Source organism: Oncorhynchus gorbuscha, linkage group LG07 (genome assembly GCF_021184085.1).
Source record: "Oncorhynchus gorbuscha isolate QuinsamMale2020 ecotype Even-year linkage group LG07, OgorEven_v1.0, whole genome shotgun sequence".
NCBI lineage: Eukaryota > Metazoa > Chordata > Actinopteri > Salmoniformes > Salmonidae > Oncorhynchus > Oncorhynchus gorbuscha.
Genome location: NC_060179.1, coordinates 63,653,480 through 63,679,609, shown reverse-complemented (window position 1 = coordinate 63,679,609; position 26,130 = coordinate 63,653,480). Strand labels below are relative to the sequence as shown.

The 26,130-nt window shown below is 43.2% G+C and overlaps 1 protein-coding gene across 3 annotated transcripts; it reads left to right on the top strand.

The window, feature by feature from the left end:
* The first annotated feature begins 1,920 nt into the window (after positions 1-1,920).
* On the top strand, positions 1,921-24,942 carry ccdc57 (coiled-coil domain containing 57). Of its 3 annotated transcripts, none has more exons than XM_046357186.1 (21): positions 1,921-2,088; positions 2,214-2,475; positions 2,644-2,775; positions 7,201-7,309; positions 9,333-9,434; positions 9,543-9,700; positions 9,803-9,877; positions 9,995-10,195; positions 10,991-11,149; positions 11,379-11,541; positions 13,275-13,385; positions 15,501-15,768; positions 16,358-16,546; positions 16,815-16,915; positions 17,075-17,275; positions 17,524-17,580; positions 18,233-18,503; positions 20,333-20,466; positions 21,277-21,417; positions 22,002-22,212; positions 24,193-24,942. In XM_046357186.1, exons 2-21 carry the CDS (start codon positions 2,216-2,218, stop codon positions 24,360-24,362), a joined length of 3,213 nt encoding a protein of 1,070 aa, XP_046213142.1. In that variant the 5' UTR covers positions 1,921-2,088; positions 2,214-2,215; the 3' UTR covers positions 24,363-24,942. The 3 variants fall into 3 exon arrangements, with proteins under 3 accessions (XP_046213142.1, XP_046213141.1, XP_046213143.1); XM_046357185.1 differs by having other exon boundaries at positions 16,343-16,546; XM_046357187.1 differs by lacking the exon at positions 1,921-2,088 and having other exon boundaries at positions 2,371-2,475; positions 2,648-2,775; positions 16,343-16,546.
* Positions 24,943-26,130: the final 1,188 nt, after the last annotated feature.

The window sequence follows — 26,130 nt, the reverse complement described above, 5'->3', positions numbered from 1 at the left end:
TCTATATCAAAGATAACAAAAAACACTTCAGTAAATACTACAGTATACTATACTACAGTCCTAAAAAACACTACACTAATTACTAAAGTATACTATAGACCGCAAAAACACTACATCAAATAATACAGTATACTACAATCAGGAAAAACACTACAGTAATTACTATAGTATTTACACTGAGTGTAGAAAACATTCGGAACACCTTCCTAATATTGAGTTGGACACTCTTTTTCCCTCAGAACAGCCTCAATTCCTCAGGGCATGGACTGTACAAGATGTCAAATGCATTCACAGGGACGCTGGCCCATGTTGACTCCAATGCTTCCCACAGTTGTGTAAAGTTGTCTGGATGTCCTTTGGTCGGTGGACCATTTGTGATACACAAAGAACTGTTGAGCATGAAAAAATTGTTGCAGCTCTTGACACACTCAAACCGGTGCGCCTGGCACCTACTACTGTACCCCGTTCAAAACTTTTGTTTCTCTCATTCACCCTCTGAGTGGCATATCCATGTCTCAATTGTCTCAAGGCTTAAAAATCCTTCTTTAACCTGTCTCCTCCCCTTCATCTACACTGATTGAAGTGGATTTAACAACTGACATAAATAAGGGATCATAGCTTTCACCTGGATTCCCCTGGTCAGTCTATGTCATGGAAAGAGCTGGTGTTCCTAATGTTTTGTACACTCAGTGGACTACTCTTTTTTTTTACTACAATATGTATACTATAGTAAACAGTAAATACTACAGTGAATACTTCAGTAAAGTCCGCAAAAACACTACAGTCACATTTTTGATTGAACTGGGACTTTACATACTCACCACATTTGGGAGAAGACAATTTCCTTGCCCCAAGTACTTTAAACAATGTATTAACATAAAGTTTTGCAGTACAAAGGACTTCGATTATGTTTTATCACTGATATACTATACAATCATGGACCATGAAAACATAGGTGTAGACATAATCTTTGGCTCCCTAGCTGAAAATGTTCAGGGCCCCAAACTGTACAAGTGTAACAAGTTTCATGATTTTATGAAAAGTTTAAAAAAGTGCACCTAAATTGTGCAGATATCTTCTGGACCACATTTACATCTTGCTTGGTAGTATGCCAGAAGAGATTAGCAGTGAGTGATGTTTTTGAACTTTTTTGGAGAAAAAATAACACATTGTTTAGTATGATTGCATGCATGTGATTTCAGCTTTAGTACAGTCCTGCCTTCAGGACTATGTAACCAGTTTTATAAAATTAAAAACTTTCCAGTGATATTTTTCTCTTGAATTCTGATTTCTGTCAGAAGACATGTTTCCACAGGTGAGGCACACCCACCAAAAGACTGAGCAGATGGGTAAGTGTGTGTGTGAGAGAGCCCACTGTTTCTTACTTTAAGTCAGCACTTTCTAGTATTATGTGTGTGAGTGAGTGAGGGAGAGAGAAAAGAGATAGCAGATGAGAGTGACCTCTGTTTGGAGGAAGAGGTGTAGTCATGATGACGCATGTGACCATAGGCAGGTAGAGTAGGTCAGGTGAGTCCGGTGAGTTCCAGGCAGGTGTATTGGTTTCCTCTGTCATCAGCTTCCTTCATCTCTCTGCATGGCAGCAGCACATAACTTCTCTGGCTGGCTGTCAGTGAAGAACCTCATTTAATCAGTCTGAATCTCTATCCAAGTATGGTGAATGCTTTGCGTACATTTGCTATAACAATAAATTACATTACACAGCAATGAACATAATGTTTTCTCTTGTGCCTGCATAGAAGAGAGCCATAGCAGCTATTTGATAAAGTCATCTGAACCCATTAAAGACCTAAACAAGTTTGTACATAAACATTTTTATTATAACATTTTGTAGTAGCGGTACTTTTCGTTCTTCACAAACACATTTTCTACACGGACGAATTACACAGACGGACAACGCTGGGGTTTCCATAGAAACAGCGGGAGAACTCAAATTAGCATTTTAACAAAGTGTTGACTGCAAACGATAATACATATATAGCTAAACAACTCTTTATAAGAGCGACATTAGTTAGTTGCATGCTGTCGACGTACGTTAGAAAACCAGCTGCTAGCTCAGCCCTCCTAACGGTAATGTAACGTTAGATAACGCGTTACTTAGCGAGCAACGTCTGCTTTCATTTCGGAAATTTTGTGTGTACGGTGCAGTGTGTGCATTGACCCTCTAGACTTTGATGTGTGTGTGTCTTCTCTAGCCATGCAGGCTAATGATGGAGCTGACCTGGACACCCAGTTGGCATGTAAAGAGAAAGAGTGGAAGGAGCTCCAGACCCTACGGGTCCAGCAGCAGGATATGTCCCTCCGTGATGCCCAGGAACAGCTCTCTCTCCTCAGGGAACGCTTCCAGCAGCTCAAGGAGGACTTCTGCTTTAACCTGGCCGTGCTGGAGGAGAGAGACAGAGAGCTAGAGAGATATGACGCCATGGCTGCCCACGCACAGGCCACAGAGACTGCCAGGTCAATCATTCAATCAAATGTATTTTATAAACCCCTTTTAACATTGTGTGTGAGAGAGAGAGAGTAATTTTGTATTATTTGTTATGTATCCCATGACCCCTGGAATACATTGACTATTGTCACTAAGAGGACTATTCCAGCTTTAACATGTGACTTTCCTTATTGAAGGCAGGAGGAGTTGAGTCAGTTACATATCCAGATAGCCAAGCTGCAGGAGGAGAGGGAGAGCGAGGCAAGAGAGGTGAGACACAGCCAGCAGAGAGCTGCCGAACACAGGCTGCAGCTAGAGAGGCTCCAGAGGTGAGTGGGATGGGGTTAAGGGCAGGGGAGTGGGGTACAGGTGGGATTGTTGCGCCAATTTTATTCCAATTCACAAGACACAAACAAAGTTATTTTGGGGACTTCGTTTCCCTCACTGTTTCCCAGTAATTGTCACTGACTGACTGTAGTTAGAGGACAGCCTAACGATCATGCTGAGAGAAGAATGCTGGCCTCTGGCCTCAAACAAAGATGTCTATTACAGCTGATAATTACCCTAGATTGTTGTACACATTACATGATGCCCCAGCCCCACATTTATCCCCACGGTGACTCGCCAGGCCCATCTGTATGGGTTATATTTAGACAGGAGGACCCAGCAAGGGTCCATTTACTGTGCCTTCAGAAAGTATTCATATCCCTTGATTTATTCCACATTTAAATGTTGTTGTTACAGCCAGAATTCAATTTGGATTAAAGTGTTTTTTTTCCCCTCACCCATCTGCTCACAATACTCCATAATGACAAAGCAAAACATGTTTTTAGAAAATTTGGCAAATTTATTGAAATTTAAATACAGAAATATCATTATTACATAAGTATTCACAACCCTGAGTCAATACATGTTAGAATCACATTTGGCAGTGATTACAGCTGTGAGGCTTGCTGGGTAAGTCTCTAAGAGCTTTGCACACCTTTAAGCTCTGTTAAATTGGGAGTTGATAATTGCTAGACAGCCATTTTCAAGTCTTGCCGTAGATGTTCAAGCAGATTTAAGTCAAAACTGTAACTTGGCCACAAAGGAACATTCAATGTCGTCTTGGTATATTTGGACTTGTGTTTTAGATTATATTATCTTGCTGAAAGGTGAATTTGTCTCCCAGTGTTTGTTGGAAAGCCGAGTCGACCATATTTTCCTCTGTGATTTTGCAGAGGAATGGCTCTATTCCATTTATTTTTATTATTTAAAAAAAACTCCCTATTCCTTGCCGATGACAAGTGTAACAGTATAATTTTAAACCGTCCCCTCGCCCATACCCGGGCGCGAACCAGGGACCTTCTGCACACATCAACAACAGTCACCCACGAAGCATCGTTACCCATCGCTCCACAAAAGCCGCGGCCCTTGCTGAGCAAGGGGAACTACTACTTCAAGATCTCAGAGCAAGTGACGTAACCGATTGAAACGCTATTTAGCGCACACCGCTAACTAAGCTAGCCGTTTCACATCCGTTACACAAGCATACCAATAACATGATGCATCCACTACCATTCTTGAAAATATGAAGAGTGGAACCCTAACCCTAATCCCAAACATAACACTTTGTATTCAGGGCAAAAAGTTCATTTTTTAGCAAAATATTACTTTTGTGCCTTATTGCAAACAGGGTGCATGTTTTGGAATATTTATACTTTTTACCCCTTTTGATGATATCCAATTGATAGTTACAGTCTTGTCCCATCGCTGCAACTCCCATACGGACTCGGGAGAGGTAAAGGTGGAGAGCCATGCATCCTCTGAAACACGACCCCGCCAAGCCGCACTGCTTCTTGACACACTGCTCACTTACCCCTGAAGCCATCCACACCAATGTGTCGGAGGAAACACAGTACAACTGGCGACTAAAGTCAGCATGCATGCGCCAGGCCTGCCACACGGAGTCGCTAGAGTGCAATGGGAAAAGGACATCCTGGCCGGCCAAACCCTACCCTAACCCGGACGACGCTGGGCCAATTGCGCACCACCTCATGGGTCTCCCGGTCATGACACAGGCTGGCATTGAACCCGGGTCTGTAGTGACGCCATAGACCGCTGCGCCACTCGGGAGGCTGGAATATATTTTTTCTGTGCAGGCTTCCTTCTTTTCACTCTGTCAATTAAGATAGTATTATGGAGTATCTACAATGCCTTTGTAGATCCATCCTCAGTTTTCTCATTTTACAGCCATTTAACTCAGTAACTGTTTTAAAGTCACCATTGACCTCATGGTAAAATCCATGAGCGGTTTCCTTCCTCTCCGGCAACTGAGTTAGGAAGGATGCCTGTATCTTTGTAGTGAATGGTTGTATTGATACACCATCCAAAGTGTAATTAATAGCTTCAACATGCTCAAAGGGATATTCAATGTCAGGTTTATTTTTTTACATTTATTTTCTTCATGTACCAATAGGTGCCCTTCTTTGCGAGGCATTGGGAAATCGCCCTGGTCTTTGTGGTTGAATCTGGGTTTGACATTCATTGCTCAACTGAGGGACCTTACATTTATCTGTATTTGTTGGGTACAGAGTAGAGGTCGACCGATTCATCGGAATGGCCAATTTAATTAGGGCCGATTTCAAGTTTTCATAACAATCGGAAATCGGTATTTTGGGCGCCGATTTGCCGCTAGAATTTTTTAAATATATTTTTTTATACCTTTATTTAACTCGCCAAGTCAGTTAAGAACACATTCTTATTTTCAATGACTGCCTAGGAACGGTGGGTTAACTGCCTCGTTCAGGGGCAGAACGACAGATGTTCACCTTGTCAGCTCGGGGCATCCAATCTTGCAACCTTACAGTTAACTAGTCCAACGCAATAATGACCTGCCCCTCTCTCGTTGCACTCCACAAGGAGACTGCCTGTTACGCGAATGCTGTAAGCCAAGGTAAGTTGCTAGCTAGCATTAAACTTCTCTTATAAAAAACAATCAATCATAATCACTAGTTAACTACACATGGTTGATGATATTACTCGATATTATCTAGCATGTCCTGCCTTGCATATAATCTGACTGAGCATACAAGTATCTGACTGAGCGGTGGTAGGCAGAAGCAGGCACGTAAACATTCATTCAAACAGCACTTTCATGCGTTTTGCCAGCAGCTCTTCGTTGTGCGTCAAGCATTGTGCTGTTTATGACTTCAAGCCTATCAACTCCCGAGATGAGGCTGGTGTAACCAAAGTGAAATGGCTAGCTAGTTAGCGCGCGCTAATAGCGTTTCAAACGTCACTCGCTCTGAGCCTTCTAGTAGTTGTTCCCCTTGCTCTGCATGGGTAACGCTGCTTCGAGGGTGGCTGTTGTCGTTGTGTTGCTGGCTCGAGCCCAGGGAGGAGCGAGGAGAGGGACAGAAGGTATACTGTTACACTGGCAATACTAAAGTGCCTATAAGAACATCTAATAGTCAAAGGTTAATGAAATACAAATGGAATAGAGGGAAATAGTCCTATAATTCCTATAATAACTATAACCTAAAACTTGGGAATATTGAAGACTCCTGTTAAAAGGAACCACCAGCTTTCATATGTTCTCATGTTCTGAGCAAGGATCTGAAACGTCAGCTTTCTTACATAGCACATATTGCACTTTTACTTTCTTCTCCAACACTTTGTTTTTGCATTATTTAAACCAAATTGAACATGTTTCATTATTTGCTTGAGGCTAAATTGATTTTATTGATATATCATATTAAGTTAAAATAAGTGTTCATTCAGTATTGTTGTAATTGTCATTATTACAAAAAACAAAACAAACAAAAAATTGGTCTATTAATCGGTATCGGCTTTTTTGGTCCTCCAATAATCAGTATCGGTGTTGAAAAATCATAATCGATCGACCTCTAGTACAGTGAGGTATGAGGTAGTCATTAAAAAAATAATGTTAAACGCTATTATTGCACACAGAGTGATTCCATGCAACTTATTATGTGACTTGTTAAGCACTCCTTTTACTCCTGAATTTATTTAGGCTTGCCATAACAAAGGTGTTGATGCTTATGGACTCAAGATATTTCAGCTTTTCATTTGTAAAAAATAAATACATGAAAATACATAATTCCACTTTGACATTTTTGGGTATTGTGTGTAGGCCAGAGACCAAAAATCTCAATTTAATTAATTTTAAATTCAGGCTGTAACACACTAAAATGTGAGGGTGTGGGTAAATGAGTGTGAATACTTTCTGAAGTCACTGTATATGGCATTTAGTGCACAGTTTATATTGTAGGCTGTAATTTAAATTTAAATTATTATTAAGCTTTCACTATTTTTTCACTATAGTTTTCGGCTCTGTTGTATACTCGGTTCCTGTGTAACTCAGTTGGTAGAGCGTGGCGCTTGCAACATTTTGTGGGTTCGATTCCCACAGAGGACCAGTACGAAATAAGTATTAAAATGTATGCAATCACTGCTCTGGATAAGAGTGTCTGCTGAATGACTAAAATGTAAGTGATTTGAACTGTGTAACTCTTTTAGCCTCATAGCAGGCAAAACACTTAGCCTGAAATATGTGCAAGCCCTCTCCATGGTTCCTCCGTGTTCTCAACTTTGAGAGGTAATCTCATGTCGTGGTGGTTTCAGTGACGGGTGTCTGTGTATTTCCTGATGCCATGATGGCTTTTGCATCCGGTGTGTGTGTATTTGCCAATGTCATGATGGCTTCAGGGTATGGTGTGTGACTGTGTGTGTGTCATCTTTCTGTCACTCAGCGGTCAGGCTGGGGACCTTCAGAAGCAGAGAGCGGAGTACGACGGGATGAAACGAGATCTCCAACGCAGAGTCCAGGAGGTGGAGGGACAGCTGGCTCTACAGAAGCAGGTACACACACACTTGGCAAGGGGCTTTTATATGGTGCTCCCGAGTGGCGCAGTGGTCTAAGGCAATGCATCTCAGTGCTAGAGACGTCACTACAGCCTGGAATCTAACCCGGGTCTGTATCACAACTGGCTGTGATTGGGAGTCCCATAGTGCAGGGCACAGTTGGCCCAGCGTCGTTAGGGTTTGGCCGGGGTAGGCCGTCTTTGTAAATAAGAATTTGTTCTTAACTGACTTGCCTAGTTAAATCAAGGTTAAATAAAATAAAAAATATAAGGGAAGTGGGAGGGTGCAGTGGTAGGCCGCTCTTCTCAAATTTTAACAGAAGAGTCGCCTTTCCCTGTGGCAACCACATGCAGACAAGACATTTAAACCAGATCAGCCAGATGGGCGATATCTTTACAATTCAGTCTGGACAAAAAAGTAGTTAATCTACCCGGATTAAAATAGTAAATAACCAATTAGACCAGCCCTTAGTAAACTTTTGGAAAAAATGTTTTTTGACCAGAAACAATGTTATTTCACTGTAAACAGATTAACAACAGACTTTCAGCATTCTTATAGGGAAGGGCACTCAACATGTACGGCACTGAGACAAATGACTGATTATTGGAAATTGATAATAAGAAGATTGTGGGAGCTGTATTGCTAGACTTGATATTATCGATCATAATCTGTTGCTGAAAAAATGTATCTGTTATGGCTTTACATCCTCTGCCATATTGTGGATTGAGAGCTACCTATCTAATAGAACACAGTCAGTGTTTTCTTTAATGAAAGCCTCTAACATACACCAGGTAGAGTGTGGTGTTCCTCAAGGCAGCCGTCTCAGCCCTCAACTGTTCTACATTTTTTTTACTATTGACCTATTAGCGTTGAATAAGCCTGTGTGTATCTATGTACGCAGATGACTAAACATTATACACGTCAGCTAGCTGTAGTCAGTTTTATAATGTGGTGATTTACCAAGTTGACAAAACTAAACTGCTTGGTGTAACCCTAGATTGTAAGCTGACATTGTCAAATGCTGCAATGAAGTATATAGGCAAATTACAGTTGGCTCAGAATAGAGCAATGTACATGGAGGGCTAATTTATACAGCATGCATATCAATCTCTCCTGGCTCAAAGTAGAGGAGAGATTGACTGCATCACTACTGGTCTTTTTGATAGGTATTGACGTGTTAAAAATACCTAACCGTCTGTTCAATCGGTTAACACACAGTTCAGTCACTCATACATACCCCACGAGACATGCCACCAGAGTTCTCTTCACAGTCCCAAACAGAGGCTAGGAAATGCACAGTACTATACAGAGCCATGACTACATGGAACTCTTTAACCTCAAGCTAGCAGTAAAAATGCTTTAGATCAAACGACACCTCGCGGCACAACGCGGACTGTGAAGAGACGCACACACTCCACACTCACTCACACATGATTATTATGTAATAATGGAGCAATGTAAATTTGTATAATGCACAATGTTTTGTTTGATGTGCTGTTTAATCTCTGTTTGGACCCCAGGAAGAGTATCTGCTTTCTTGGGGAGCCTAATAATATACTAATACTATACCAACTGCCTGCTAAACCTCTGTGTGTGTTTTTATGTATACGTGTTTGTGTTTGAGCATACTTGTGTGAGTGTGGTATTTCAGTATAAACTCCGTGGCATGCAGCGTGTCCTGCTGCTGTCTGTTGTCCTGGCTCTTTGCTGTGTTACTCAATCTCTAGAGAGAATACCCCCCTTTGAGCAGCACTGTATGTGTGTGTTAGTCTGACTGTGTGTGTGTGTGAATGTGTGTTTGTGTGTGATTACCCCCACAGCCCCACCCAAATCTGTAACGTAAGGAGAGAAGGTGCTAACACCTGCTGTGATGAATGAGGCTGGCTTGTCTGCTAGTTTTGGCTCTGTGTATGGCGTCTGGAATAGGTCAGCTGGAAATATACCTTTCAGGGATGTCTGTCTGGGATATTTGGAAGCTTCATCAGGAATTCATCATCCTCTCTATCCCTCACATGTTCAGGAGATGATGACAGACTTTGATAATGAGATGAGGCAGAGAGAGCATGAGTTCAACCTGAGGATGGATGAGATGAGAGCCGTGGTCCTGTCTCACGAACTCAGGGTAAGGAACAGGTGTGTGTGTGTTTACCTACCTCCAGGTAAAACTGCTGAGTAAGATGGGAAGATATGTGCTGATACTTTATGTGCGTGTGTGCGTGCCTCTCCCCAGGTGAAGCTGCTCTCTAAGGAAACAGAGGTCCAGTCCCAGGCCCAGGCTCAGGCTGTGGAGGCCCTGAAGGCCTCAGAGGATCTCTGTCAGCACACACACACACAGCTACAGCACAGACACTGGGAGATAAAGGACATTACTGCCGTCAAGGACGCAAGGTGTGTGTGTGTGTCCTACCACGTTGACTTAGAGTTATTCATGCCAACGTTATTTCCCATCGTTTCCCATGTCTTAGATAATATGTGATTGTCATTTCTCAGGATAAAGGAGCTAGTGGACAAAATAAAAGCTCTACAGACCAAGAGGAAGAGAGAGGAGGAAGTCTACAACAAGAAGTGCGTCCTGCTATACAAATTCAACATAAGACCGCAAAGACAAACTACCAGCATATCAGCAGTAGTCCTAGACTAATGGTAGTCTAATGGTGAGTCTTTTGATGTTCCTATCTATAGGCATGAGCAATTGGACCGGGGAGTGCGTGAGAGAGAGGCTCAGCTGGATGCGTTAAAGGACGCTCACAGAGAACAGCTACGACAGGCAGAGACACATAGCGGTCAGCTACAGTCAAAACTGGAAGCCATGGCAACACACACACACAGGACCCAGAGAGACCACGAGGACACACTGCGAGAGAGAGATCAACAGATAGACAGGTGAAACACTGTGTGTGTGTGTGTGTGTGTGTGTGTGTGTGTGTGTGTGTGTGTGTGTGTGTGTGTGTGTGTGTGTGTGTGTGTGTGTGTGTGTGTGTGTGTGTGTGTGTGTGTGTGTGTGTGTGTGTGTGTGTGTGTGTTTGCACGTTCTGCATTAGCTGTCTGTTTTTTCTAGGTGAGTGTGTATGTGCTTTATTTAAGCGTGTGTCTCTGGTCCAAAGCCCTGGATGATCACAGTGTTTGCATATGCTCAGTGAGTGAGAGGGAGTGTGTGAGACAGTGTGTGGGCATACATTACTCTGAAGCTGTCTGTCAGGAAGCAGTGATTATGTAACAATGTGTGAAAGGAAAAGAGCCTCCAAGGCCCGCTCTTAATGGGATGAAACACACAGAACATTTAGCAATCATCACACTTTGATCATAAATTACTCTTTACAATATACAGTGAAAATATACAGGTGTAGGATCTTAATTTGATCACCCTGTTGCAGGAGAACTTTCCTGCAATGCAGGAAATTCTGAACTTGTAGTGTATTTGAGGTTTAAAAAAGCTTCTGAAGTCTGTAATTTCCACTTTGAAATCAACTCTTACAAAAATGTACATTCATTATAATCCATGTAATAATTCATCTCTTTCCTTTTGCTGCAAAACACAGCTACCATTTTGTAACACAACATTGAATAGATTCATGGCTCTCCTCCAGGATGTTAAAGGTATTCTTAATAAAAGGAGGTGAACACTTTAGTGTTGTTTTGGTACGACAACTTCAACCTGTCTGTTATTGTGTTGTGAAGGCTTCGTATGGAGCTGGAGACGACTCGTAGTGGCTGGGACACGTACATCACTCAGATCTCTAAGGAGACTGTTTTTAAGGACACAGAACTGCTAGCCCTGCAGGAGATAGAAAGCAAATTACGGACCGAACTTGATCGGAGCAGGGGGGAGACAGAAAGGTTGGTTTGTGTGTCTTTTTTGCAGGTTATGGTTATTTGTATATGTGTGTATGTCTCAGGTGTTAACACTGTGTGTGTGTGTGTGTGTGTGTGTGTGTGTGTGTGTGTGTGTGTGTGTGTGTGTGTGTGTGTGTGTGTGTGTGTGTGTGTGTGTGTGTGTGTGTGTGTGTGTGTGTGTGTGTGTGTGTGTGTGTGTGTGTGTGTGTGTGTGTTTGCATGTGTATCCCAGGTACAAGCAGCAGCTGTTTGTGGGTGTGGAACGAGAGAAGGCTCTAGAGCAGAGAAGAATCCAGGTGGAGCTGGAGTGGCAGAGACGCTGCGAAGACAACAAGACTGAACACTACTTGCACAGTGAAGAATTAATACAGGGCCTGACACAGGCCAGAGACCAGGTGAGACTCTCCATTCCTCATACAGGTGTACTCACATACAGGTACAGTAGAAGTCGGAAGTTTACATACACCTTAGCCAAATACATTTCAACTCAGTTTTCACAATTCTGACATTTAATCCTAGTAAAAATTCCCTGTCATAGGTCAGTTAGGATCACCACTTTATTTTAAGAATGTGAAAGGTCAGAATAAAAGTAGAGAGAAGGATTTATTTCAGCTTTTATTTATTTATTCACATTCCCAGTGGGTCAGAAGTTTACATACACTTTTCAGTTCAGCCCACAAATTTTCTATAGGATTGAGGTCAGGGCTTTATGATGGTCACTCCAATACCTTGACTTTGTTGTCCTTGAGCCATTTTCCCACAACTTTTGAAGTATGCTTGGGGTCATTGTCCATTTGGAAGACCCATTTGCGACCAAGCTTTAACTTCCTGACTGATGTCTTGAGATGTTGCTTCAATATATCCACATAATTTTCCTTTCTCATGATCCCATCTATTTTGTAAAGTGCACCAGTCCCTCCTGCAGCATAGCACCCACACAACATGATGCTGCCACCCCCGTGCTTCACGGTTGGGATGGTGATCTTCGGCTTGCAAGCCTCCCCCTTTTTCCTTCAAACATAATGATGGTCATTATGACCAAACAGTTCTATTTTTGTCTAAGGTCTTTAGATTTTCCAATGTTGTCAAGCAAATAGGCACTGAGTTTGAAGGTAGGCCTCAGAAGCTTCTAAAGCCATGCAATAATTTTCTGGAATTTTTCAAGCTGTTTAAAGGCACATTCAACTTAGTGTATGTAAACTTCTGACCCACTGGAATTGTGATACAGTGAATTATAAGTGAAATAATCTGTCCATAAACAATTGTTGGAAAATTACTCGTGTCATGCACAAAGTAGATGTACTAACCAACTTGCCAAAACTACATATAGTTTGTTAACAAGACATTTATGGAGTGGTTGAAAAACAAGTTTTAATGACTCCAACCTACTGTATGTAAACTTCTGACTTCAACTGTATATAGTACCAGTGGTGGAAAAAGTACCCAAATGTCATACTTGAGTAAAAGTCAAGATACCTTAATAGAAAATTACTCAAGTAAAAGTGAGTCACCCAGTAACATACTACTTGAGTAAAAGTCTAAAAGGTGTTTGCTTTTAAATATAGTTAAGTATTAAAAGTGAATGTAATTGCTAATATATAAGTATTAAAAGTATAAATCATTTAAAATTCCTTATATTTAGCAAACCAGATGGCACAATGTTCTTGTATTTTAAATATTTACGGTTAGCCAGGGGCACACTCCAACACTCAGACATAATTTACAAATGAAGCATTTGTGTTTAGTGAGTCCGTCAGATCAGAGGCAATAGGTAGGGATGACCAGGGATGTTCTCTTAAGTGCTTGAATTTGAGCATTATCCTGTCCTGCTAGCCATTCAAAATGTAACGAGTACTTTTGGGAGTCAGGGAAAATTGATGGAGTAAAAAGTACATCATTTTCTTTAGTAATGTAGTAAAGTAAAAGTTGTCAAAAATATAAATAGTAAAGTACAGATACTCAAAAAAAACTACTTAAGTAGTACTTTAATGTATTTTTACTTAAGTACTTTTCACCATTGTATAATACTAGTGAGCCCATATACCAGTGCAAGTCGAGGTAGAAAGATCGGTAGAGGCCTCTCATCATCACCAGTTAATTTTGATTCTGTATTTCCTGTTGACCTCAGGCTAGTGCGGAGCTGAGAGAGAAGAAGAGAGAACTACAGGACATGGCGGTACTACTGCACACTGTTACCAAGGAGAGAGACCAGGCCCTGGGTCTGCCAATCAGAGAACAGGTGAGAGACCAATTAAAACACAGGGGAGGGATGTCATCCAATCATGTTGGAGCTTTAACTACTTGCCGCAGAGTTAAAGGTGAGAGTGATGGGTTACAGTAACAGGACTGGCCTGTTATGAGAGAGAGACAGAAAGAGATAATAATACCTAGATGTCCTACTGCGGATCTATTTCTGTGTGCAAAAGAGAAATGTTCTGTATTACTAACCCCTTCACCCCACAAACAGTGTTGTTACAACAGCTATTCTAAAAATAGCACTTGAGTCCCACTTGTAGTGGGAGTTGGAGTAGGGTGTTAGACGACAGTACAGTGGGGAGGTAAGAAGGGGAGGGAACTGACTTTACCCAAGAAACCCTAGCCCTTGAGTGATGTTACCACAGCTATTCTGAAGAACAGCAGGAGCCCCACATGTGTCCTGGATAGTGAGAGAAAGGGAGTAGGGGGGCATGACTGATACGGTATCCCCTCACCCCTGTCTTCAGGCTGGTGGTTAATCTTTGGCATGTAAAGGTCTTTAAATAGTGCAGCCTTCTGACAGAATGGTTGCACCCTCTTTCTCACATTCTGACAGCCCTTATACCACTCCGACAGACTACAGCCACCCTTACGCTTTCACATTCTGACCAAGCTAACAGACAACAGCCAAACCACTGATCATAAGGGCAGACTGCCAGGAGTGGGGGGAGAGTGATAGAATATGGGAGACAGACACAGAGAAATAGAGACAGAGAAAATAAGCTGTTACCAGGCCAGAAGTGGTAGCCTTTCAACAGCCCTCGGCTCCTGTCAACACCACCTCTATTACCATTTGATTAATTGCCAAAGTTATACGGCTTATCTGGTTTATACCCTCCTCTTCCTCCTCCTGGCCTGGTGCTACTGAGCTTCCTGGTCTGAACTTAATCGCATTCTGGACCTTCTTCTCCCTTATTTGTCCTACTCTTCTTTAGATGGGCCCTTTTTCAGGGTGTACTCCAGAAATAGTACCCTAACTTTGACCTCAGAAAACATTGATTTATTCATTATTTTCTGTATTCTATCAGTCAATACTTTCTCTGTTCTCCATTCAATAGTTTATTGTTCCTTTATTCAAAGGCTCTACTGTTCTGTTTTCCATTCTTCAGTGGAGTTACTTGGCTTTCTTCAATGCCCAGATTCCTTTCTTATCTAAAGCGACTTCTTCCATTCGATCATATGAACTCTTGCTCACAACAACACACACACACACACACACACTTGAGTGTTATCTCTACCCTTATGATGCCCCTCCATTCCTAGAGGGGGGCTCTGGTCCCATCCAGAGCCCTTTCCTTGAGCAGCCCAAGTGGTCTGATGCCAAGAAACTGAAGATCTTGTACAGTGCTGTGTACTACTCCCTTCACAGAACAGTGCAAACTGTCACTAACCAGAATAGAAAGAGGAGTGGGAGGCCCCGGTGCACAACTGAGCAAGAGGACAAGTACATAAGAGTGTCAAGTTTGAAAAACAGGTGCCTCACACATTCTCAACTGGCAGCTTCATTAAATAGTACCTGCATAACACCAGTCTCAACGTCAATAGTGAAGAGGCGACTCCGGGATGCTGGCCTTCTAGGCAGAGTTGCAAAGAAAAAGCAATATCTCAGACTGGCCAATAAAAATAAAAGACTAAGATGGGTAAAAGAACACAGACACTCGACTGAGGAATTCTGCCTAGAAGGCCAGCATCCCGGAGTCGCCTCTTCACTGTTTACGTTGAGCTTGGTGTATTACGGATACTATTTTATGACGCTGCCAGTTGAGGACTTGTGAGGCATCTGTTGGTATGGTCACAGGTTTTGAGTTAATAGTGCGTGCGTTAAAGTATGTTTTGAAGATAAAAAAACTATGATTGATATATATGATGGTATAAAGGTTTGCCCGCCATCAACCAACAACTACAATCAGAACCTTACCTCCATCTAGTGGTCATTGGTTGAAACTGCTCACAGCCAGATATTATTGTGTATGCATCTGTGTTTATTTATGTGAGTGTGTGTGTGTGTGTGTGTGTGTATGTGCATATATGAGTGTTTGTGTGCGCACATGTCTCTGTGTGTGTGCGTGCGCGTGTATTTATTTCTCTGTCTGTCTAGCTATCTGCACTGCAGGGCCACAGACCTGGTGGTGGTGTCTCTGTAGGAGAGCTGCCGTCTGACGAGATCCATCGGCTGCAGCAGCAGAACAGCAGTCTGAGGGCTGTCATATCCCAGATGAGGAGGGACATGGAGGATCTCAGCCAGCCTTCTCATCCTCCAGGACCCCCTGACACCTCCACCCAGATCCCTAAAGAACCTCTACCCCAGCTTCCAACACAGAACTCAGCCAAGCCAACTGACAGCGCTGCACAGCCCAGCCTGGCAGGTATAAACACACAACCCTAGACGGCCCACACAGTCCTGGAGCCACCCACACCTCAACCCCAACCTGTTGACAACTCGCTAAAGCACCAGGCCAACAACTGTCAGCACCAGCATGTCCCACTGCTTATTCTGTGTTGGCTCACACCGACACCCCTTCCCACCTGCACCACAAACAAATCTACTATGCGTGCATCCCTAACCCCATACATCCCTAGCCCCCCATCCATTCACCTCCCACCACAAAAAACACCCGCACCCTCCCAGAGCCTTAAAAAGCACCCTATCACCATCACTACCCCCATCATCCTGCTGGCCCCTAACCAGCTCAAAGCACAGACCAACAGCTGTCAACACTAACCCGTCACACAGCCAGGTGCAGACCTGTAAGGAGTATATTAATGTCAACATCAAGTTAAAGTGTACTATGAGTTTTTATGGTTACAACTAGCTAGTAATGGACTGGCTGTGGAGGCATAACCCTCGACCTTTAGGAAATAGAGAAGGGTAGTAATATAATCATAACTCAGTCGCACACTGAGAAATCTGTGTGTGTGTGTTGTTTGTTTGTTTATCAGTGGTTGGTACCCCAGAGTATACCCAGGTTCTAGAAGAGGAGGTAGCAGAACTGAAGGCCAGGTGTAGGCGCTTAGAGGACCAGCTAGAGGGCTCCACCAGACCCCAGAACACCGCCACGGTTACCCCGGCAACCACACTCATCCCCATCGCCCCCGACAACGCATACCTCCAGAACCACATCCGCTCCCTCAATGAGACCATCGGTAGGAAGACATTTCAATAATATACAATATAATGGTACTAGGACAGAGATAATGGTATCACTTGTCGCACCTTATAAAGTTCTGACCAGAGATCTGAGAGTGGTGGTTACTTGTGTTTCAGTCTACTGCTATGCTGAGAATTAAAATGAGCAAAATAAGTTTTATTTTCCATTCAACAATGATTATAGGAATTTGACTTGGTGTTGAAATATAACAAGCGATAACAACATAAAACTCATAGCCATTGTCTATGTAATGTTTACTGCAGGTGGCCAGCGAGTAGAGAAGGTGGCCAACACAGCAGCTTTGAGGAAACAGGAGGTCAGGGTAGCTCACCTGGAGGCTGCCCTGGCCTCGCTCACCAAACAGGTACTGACTCTCTTCATCCCAAATCAGTCCTTCTGTCATTTAAACTGCAGGCACTGTTGTATTCAGGCAACGGTTGGTGGATTTCAAAACAATATTAGTAGTCATTGTCCACCCGCAAGCCCCCTCTTTCTCGCTCTCTCTCACGCTCTCTCCCCACAGTGCCACACCAAACAGATGGAGGGGGAGGAGCTGCGTCTGGAGCTTGCCAATCAGAAGAGGAGCTGGTCGTCTGAGGAGAGCGGACTACGTCAGCGTTTGGTTGTCGTGGAGATGGAGCTGGAGGAAGTGAGGCGGGAGAAAGAGGAGTACCAGAAAGGAAGCATCCTCAACAACCTGGAAACTGTTGCCCTGGGCAACCAGGTAATGCCCGAGTGACAGCTTGCCTCAAACCTAAGACTTTTAATCAACCCTAAACAAACAAAGATAGTAGACAATGAATGTAAATGGCAAAAAAAAATGTTTTTGGTGTTTTAGTTCAACTTTACTGGAATCCTCTGTCAGATAGCCCACAAAACACTATCGCAACAATGACATTTGAGGTCAGGGTATTTGTCAGCTTATTATAACAGATTTTACACTGCCATTACACAAACTTTTGTTGTGACCAGGTGTCTGCACTGAAGATTGACATCGCCAGCAGAAGGGATCCCATCGTCTGTGAAGAGGTAAACTGTCTCAGAATGAATGACAAGACATAGAGCAGTGGTTCCCAAACTAGGGGTTATGACCCCATGTGGCGTTGCCTGATATGAAAATGTCGTCGCGGGATTATTTTTTAAAATCCTGAAGAAAAATATGTGTATAATTTTGTATAGAACAAAATGTATAATCATATCATTTTTGTGTCTCGAAATCATTATGTAATTAACCTTAAAAATCTAAATGAAACTTATTCAAATCTAAAAGATACAATTCAACCAGAGATCACTCTTAGATCATGGGAAAGGGAGGCACTTGTATTTTTATTTTATTTAACTTGACCGTTGCAGTGAGTCTATGTTCCATGGTTTTGCTGTGTCTGTTGTGTCCACTTGTCCATATTAATGTTGGAAACATACAGCCCTATGTTTTCACCCAGAATCACATTTGTTTATTTTTCAAACTATAGCACACAATATTTCACATAAAGCAGGTTTTTAAAGGACTAAAGAGTTTAGTGTGCTTCATGTTTTTCTTTTTGCCATGGAAAATCTGGTACTGTATATTATCGTGATAATGGTATCATGACAATCCTGGTCCATATACACCCATCTCTCTCTCTCTCTCTCTCTCTCTCTCTCTCTCTCTCTCTCTCCCTCCCTCCCTCCCTCCCTCCAGAGTGAAATGGTGAGGCAGCTCCAGGAGGAAAACCTGTGTTTGAGGCAACAGCAGCTGTCCCTGGGCCTGAGGTCCGGTGGGGCAGGCGGGTACGGACCAGGGTGTGGGGGGGTACAGGGGGGTAAGCTCAGTGCCCCTCTCAATGCCCATCTCCTTCAGTCCAAACTGAAGCAAGCAGTGCAGTGTATCGCCCGTCTGACCAGGGACAAACAGCAACTGATTGAGATGGGCAACAGGCTCCGGGCACAACTGACCGACGCTGGACTGGAGGGTAGGACTGATGCACAGGAGGCTGCTGAGGGGAGGACGACTCATAGTAATAGCCGGAACAGAACTAATGGATTGGAAACCATGTGTTTGATGTATTTGATAATATTCCACTAATTCCACTCCAGCCATTACCACACGTCCTCCCCAATTAAAGTGCCACCAACCTCCTCTGGACTGACGCTACTGTAGAAACACATACTAACAGCATTGCCATTCACAATACCATACCAGAGAATTAAAAGATACAACACTTTAGTTTACTCCAATTAGGGTAAGTATAGTAGGGTAGGATGGTTAGAGTAGGGAGAGAGGGAGGGTAGGGATGGGTAGGGGTGGTTAGAGTAGGGAGAGAGGGAGGGTAGGGATGGTTAGATTAGGGAGAGAGGGAGGGTAGGGATGGTTAGGTTAGGGAGGGTATCGAGGGTTAGAGTAGGGATGGTTATGGTAGGTAGGGTAGGGATGGTTAGGGTAGGTAGGGTAGGGATGGTTATGGTAGGGATGGTAGGGTAGGGATGGTTAGGGTTGGGATGGTTATGGTAGGGATGTTTAGGGTAGGGGTGGTTATGGTAGGTAGGAATGGTTAGGGTAGGGATGGTTAGGGTAGGGATGGCTATGGTGGGGATGGTTATGGTAGGGATGGTAGGGTAGGGATGGTTAGGGTAGGGATGGTGATGGTTATGGTAGGTAGGGTAGGGATGGTTAGGGTTGGGATGGTTAGGGTAGGGATAGTTATGGTAGGTAGGGTAGGGATGGTTATGGTAGGTAGGGTAGGGATGGTTATGGTAGGTAGCGATGGTTATGGTAGGGATGGTTAGGGTAGGGAGGGGATGGTTAGGGTAGGGTGATAGGGATGTTAGGGTAGGGAGGGGATGGTAGGGATGGTTGGGTAGGTAGGGATGGTTAGGGTAGGGATGGTTATGGTAGGTAGGGTAGGGATGGTTATGGTAGGTAGGGTAGGGATGGTTATGGTAGATAGGGTAGGGAGGGGAGGGATGGTTAGGGTAGGGTGATAGGGATGGTTGGGTAGGGTAGGGTAGGGATGGTTAGGGTCGGGTAGGCGGGGATAGTATAATAAGGGGGATTACGTAGAAATTATGCAAACAATTAAATTGATAGACTAGGTTCTATCTGCAATATTAAAGCCAATCATATTGCAAATGGCTGCTAGGCTATATAGACCAGATATCACATAACCAATACTGCATTATGACAGCTTAATCCCCCAGACTATGAATATATTTTTAATTAGTCTGTGATAACAGTCTAATGTACACTGATTTGATTGGCCATGTTATGATAACAGTATAATGTAAACTCATTCGAATTGGCTTTGCAGGGAAAGTGTAAACAGGAAGTCCAGCTATGTTGTGATTGGTCCGGTGGTGTGGTCCGGCTGTGTTGTGATTGGTCCGGTGGTGTGGTAGTGTTGACAGGGACAGGAAGTATTCTCTGCCGTGTTGCTCTTCCACCCCGCTGGTCACCCTGATCCCTGCTGCCCCGCGGGATTATGGGTGATTCAGCAGAGATCACACGCAGCCCCAGGGGCCGGAGGAATAACACAAACACCCTGGACACCTCTGCTCTCCCTCACACACACACACACCAATGGAGGCTGCTGATGGGAGGACGGCTCATAATAATGGCTGGAATGGAGTGAATGGAATGGTAGCAAACACATTCTCACCATTCCAGCCATTACACTTCATTACACTCATTATTATGAGCCATTCTCCCCCCGCAGCCTCCACTGATACACACGTACGTATACAGATTTCTCTCCTTGCTATTTTCTCACACTTATAACTCTCTTGTTATTTCTCTCTCTTTCAGTTCTCCAGTCTGCTCCCAAAAGCTCTCTAAACCCAGTGTCTATGGAGTCAGAGAGAGACCCATCTAGAGACACCCAGCACCAGCAGGGTCGGCTTTCTGCCCTAGAACAACTGCAGTACCAGCTCACCACACAGGTCTGATCACTTACCCCTTGATGTCAATGAGACAGTAGTGTGAAAGCTACATTGTCATATCTCAGGTTAGGACTGCAATGTAGATCCTCCAACTGCTCTTAAATTCAGGCAAAACTAAATGCATGCTCTTCAAGCGATCGCTGCCCGTACCCGCCCGCCCGTCTAGAATGGCAGACTAATACTTTTTTGCCCCACTGTATTTCACTGGTCACCCCCCCAAAGCCAATTGCTCCTTTGGCCGCCTTTCCTTCCAGTTCTTTGCTGCCAATGACTGAAATTAATTACAAAAATCACTGAAGCTGGAGACTTATATCTCCCTCACTAGCTTTAAGCATCAGCTGTCAGAGCAGCTTTCCGATCATTGCACCTTTACATAGCCCATCTGTACATATCCCACCCAACTACCTCATCCCCATATTATTATTATTTTTGCTCCTTTGCACCTCAGTATCACTACTTGCACATTCATCTTCTGCACATCTATCACTCCCATGTTTAATTGCTAAATTGTAATTATTTTGCCACTATGGCCTATTTATTGCCTTACCTCCCTAATCTTACTACATTTGCAAACACTGTATATAGATTTTTTCCGGTTGTGTTATTGACTGTACGTTTGTTTATCCCATGTGTAACTCTGTGTTGTTTGTGTCGCACTGCTTTGCTTTATCTTGGCCAGGTCGCAGTTGTAAATGAGAACTTGTTCTCAACTGGCCTACCTGGTTAAATAAAGGTGAAAAAAAAAGAAAATGATCAGTACTCTGTGTGACCATCAGAGGGAGCACCAGAGTAAACCATGATTCTCTTCAGGAGCTGCAGTATGCCCAGAGGGAGCAGAGGAAGGGGGCTCCTATCATGGTGAGGCCTCTCCTCTCAGAGAGCAAGAGTGGAGACAGAGACAGGGTCATCAACCCCTGGGGCCAGGGGCACAAGGACACAGACAGACATGAGGTAATAACAGTAATGTCTGTCTACAGTGTCAGATACCATCTGACCTGAGGACCAATACTGCAAGAGCTTGGCTTCTCAACTAACTTCAATAGACAGAGTTGATGTCTTGCCATTTATCCCTCTGCCATTTTCTGGTTGCTAAAATTCTAATAGTTCACCTAATTTCAGTATATGTGACTAAAAAGCAAGTATAGTGTAGAGAATCATTGTACCATCTAAACTGCTATGAAATATATTTTCAATAACCAACAATGTTGTATTTTCAGCTGCTTGATAATAAAAGATGCAAAATGAAACTTAAGAACGGGACACATAGAAATAGTCACATAGAACATATCTGCTGCTTCTTAGACTTGCTTTCAATGAGAGTGACAGATCTATAACACATGTCTATGTGAATTTGGTCCGTCTCCAAAAAGTTACATATTGCATTATTAACTATAGCAACAGAAAACATAGCACTGGTATCATACTCAGTTTAAAATTATGTGCAAAATGTAATATTACTTATTTACACCTGAGTAAGAAGTTGTTAAGTAAAACAAAGACAGTGTCTTCACTTCATTTTCTCTCCTCTTCCTCAGCGTCCTAGGACTAAAGAGAACACCCCACCTATCAGCCAATCCCAGAGCTCCCTGCAGCTGGACCTCGGGTCACGAACCGCTTCCAGCCCGTCAGGTCCTCTACTGCTGTCGTCGGTGGCAACGGAGGGTTCACTAAGGGAGGTGTGGCAGATACTAGACAGAGGTCTCAGCCCCTCCATACTCACACCCCGGGAGAGCTGTTCTGAGAGAGGTGAGAGTTTACCTGGAGACAGTGAGGTGAAGGTATTTGTCTAATTACTTGTCAGCGCTCTCCTTTCTCTCTTTCTTTCTTTCTCTCTTTCTTTCTTGCTTTCTTTCTTTCTTTTTTTCTTTCTCCCCCCCTGTGAGTCACACCATTATAAACCCACTGGTGTGTCTGCATTCTATTGGCCATTTAGCACTTAGTGGAGTATCTGGTACAGGAAGTCCAGTATCACTCTTTCATGACACACACACACACTAATAACTAGGCCTCAAGACCGAAAGGCTATTTGTATGAGATGATGATAATAGTGTTTATCATTTCACCTAGCTGAGGTTAAAGTAAAGACAGAGTTGCAGTCTGGCCACAGAGGAGGAGGGAGGTTGCCCAACTGGTGGCCTTGTATCTGTCCCAAATAGCACCCTTTTCCCTAGTGCACTACTTTTGACCAGAGCCCTATGGGCCCTGGACAAAATGAGTGCACTACATGGGGAATAGGGTGCCATTTGGGACGCAACCTTGAGTCTGGGGCCAGATCACAGGGGTGACAGGGTGAAGGCTCTGACCAGGGACTCTGTTCTGCACTGGGAACAGTTTCTCAATCAGTGGACAGGGGAGCCACTCATGGGTTAGGTCTGGCTCTGTTGACACTGGTGTTGTTTGCAGAGCCCACGGCACTGGCCAGGCCTGGCTGGCACCAACACAGCCACCGCCTGCTAGAAGAAGTGCTGACTGATAGCCTGGATCTATTGCTGCGTGTTCGTATGTGTCTTGCCTCAGCAGCAGCCTCTGCAACAGGTCACAGACAGTAGTGAAGGTCATCCAACACAGTGTCCATCTTTCAGATTGGATTTAGAACAGAGGCATTGCATCACAGTTGGCCCAGCAGTAGACTGCCAAGGGTTTCCACATTATGCTGAGTAAACGTTGAGAAGAACACACAGGGCTCTCACGTGTGAGGAGAATGGGGCTGGGGGGGGCATGCAACAAGTGTATACCATCAGAGACTTCAACAAAGAGGATTGTGGTATATACCAATATCATAATTGCTGGGTAAATGAGAGGAAAGCAATCTTTAGACGCGTTGGTATAGATAGGCAATCTTTAGACGCATTGGTATAGATAGGCAATCTTTAGACGCATTGGTATAGATAGGCAATCTTTAGACGCATTGGTATAGATAGGCAATCTTTAGACGCATTGGTATAGATAGGCAATCTTTAGACGCGTTGGTATAGATAGGCAATCTTTAGACGCGTTGGTATAGATAGGCAATCTTTAGACGCGTTGGTATAGATAGGCAATCTTTAGACGCGTTGGTATAGATAGGCAATCTTTAGATGCGTTGGTATAGATAGGCAATCTTTAGACGCATTGGTGAAGATAAGGAACGTCCATAAAGGTGTCCAAGTTGAATTGTGTTGTTACGAACACATACTTACTTAGTATTTAGTACTCTGTCAGGAGAGGGGATAATGGTAACCATGGTGTTGTACAGTAGTATAGATAATGGAGATGTTGGTGCAATAAGCCTCTGCCTCTCTGTGTCTCTGTGTCTCTGTGCGGTGGAGAGAGATTCAGATAAGCACAATGTGAGCTCTGTCTCTAGGCAGCCATGCAGGCACTCTGCACCGCAGTCACTTTCGGTGACAGTCCCTTAGGCCTCATCCTCGCAGATGCTTTCAGTGCTGCCCGGTACATTGTATTCAACCTCAAATACCTTGCAGGGGGTTGGATTTCACAGCCAGCAGACTTTTCATTGCTAACATTTTGAAAGGCGTCTCAGGTTGGAAATAATGTCCTTGATCAGGCAGCACTGAGTGAGTGTGTCTGTGTTTCTCTGTGGGAATAAGCCCTCATTCACTGTCTGTTTGGAACTGAGGGAGACAGGCACTGTACTGCAACACACAGTCTCACTCACTGTCTCATTCTGCCCATGAAACAACCTTTTACAAGGCTGGAATTGAATTTCTACACATCTGCACCCAGGTGATGGTGAGCTTAATGAACCTAGCCCTGGGGACCAGGCAGTGGGGGTGAAGGGGTGCAGAGCACCTGTCCTGGAGAGGATGACACCAGCCAGGCCGTCTGCCACCGCCAGGAAGACCAAGACTAGGGCGAGGGGGGGCAAGATCAGGAACTACAATATCAAAGACTGATGGAGACTTTCTGGTAGGCTAACAGAATTCAACCCAATTGGTAACTGTTGGTACCTGGTACCAAATGTTGCCTTGTGGTGCTTGAGTTAACGAATACCAACATACTTAGTAGGTAGAACTGACAAGTAAATACCTTGTCATTTCTGTACTATAAACTAGAGTGTTACTATAATATCAGAGGCTAATGCAGAAGGTAATAGATATTGCGTGGGTGGTGCCAGGCTGGTTCTGCTCTAGCCAGGCTAGTTTGTCTTAGCATGGCCACCAGGGGAGTGGTGCTGACAGCAGATGCAGTCTAGCACCCAGATTAGGTAGATAGTAACTATCTGCTCAGGCCAGGGGGAACCACTTGGCCTTACACCTCGGGAAAGAGAGGATTCATTGAAGTTCTTACTGGGCTTCCTTTCACTGATGCTCACACTGAAAAGGACAATTTTGTACCTTCTCATGTTTTTCTCTCACCATGACAAATCAACTGTTAGGTGCTCTTGTTGTATGGGTCCTGAACAGGCCTTGATATCTGTGTTGATTTTATACCAAATCATGAAGTTGTGATTGTTCCAATAAAACATTAATTCAAATTTTACATTTTTAGTAATGTTCCTTTATTGAAAAAGTGTTACACAAACCAGAATTGTTACAAATTTGACCTTGAAAAGGGATCTTATGAAATATGAATTAACACATTATGTACATATTTCCACATGTTTTCTACAGATTATCTTGGTTAGTAAATAAGTACAGTCCAAGATATTGACAGAACAGTACAAAGTAAGTTGTAGTTTTTCTCTACATCATGCTATCCTCCACATGCCATTTTCACCATTGAACTCTAGTAACCCCAACAGTCAGGCAGCATTTCTGATTACATCACCATCCTTGCTGCCCTGGCAACAAGCTCCTCCCCTCACTGTCATCACATCACCCTATCTCCTAGCAACACCCTCACATCCACGCTGATTGGAGGTGCCCACACACCCCTGCTCTGTGATTGGTTCATTTTCACGTTTGTAAAATATCACAACTATGATCACAGCTGGCACGATTTGGGTGTGTGCTACCTGGTTTGTCAGCCTGACTGTACATTCGCCATAATAATCTATTTCAGGTGGGTTGATATGGTTGCTCCTCAAGTACAACCTACAGAAGAAATGCCTACTGACCGAGTTTGGGTAAAATACCCATTAATAATATATAAAAACATACACGAATAAGCACAAACTATTTTATAAACTATAAAATAAGTATTTAGTTATTTATGAACATTTATACTCATAAGCATTCAAATTCATGAACATTTACATGTTTATGTATAAAGCATTTATAAGTAATAATAAACATTTTATAATGACTTATTGGTGGAAGTTATTATAAAATATTACCAAACCTTGTTAAACAATATAAACGACTGTGAAGACTTGGGTGCAATAAAATAAATGAGTATCTTTCTATACATGCAAAACAATGGATATACAATATTTCAATGATTTAAAAAAATAAGGTGCAGGTGATCGAACACATGCATTGATAGATATATAATTTCTACAACGTCAACCACAGGTGACCATGCAGTTCATACAAATTATATTCAACATAGTGTTGGCCTAATCTGCACTAGTAGACTTCCAAATGCGTTACACATGCTGTAAAGAATACATTAATTCATTATTAATATGTTAGGGGGAAATATTTACCTTGTGTAGGCTAAATCCACCATTATTTAATGGTATATCCATCTCCAATAAATTGCATTGTCAAAAATCATACA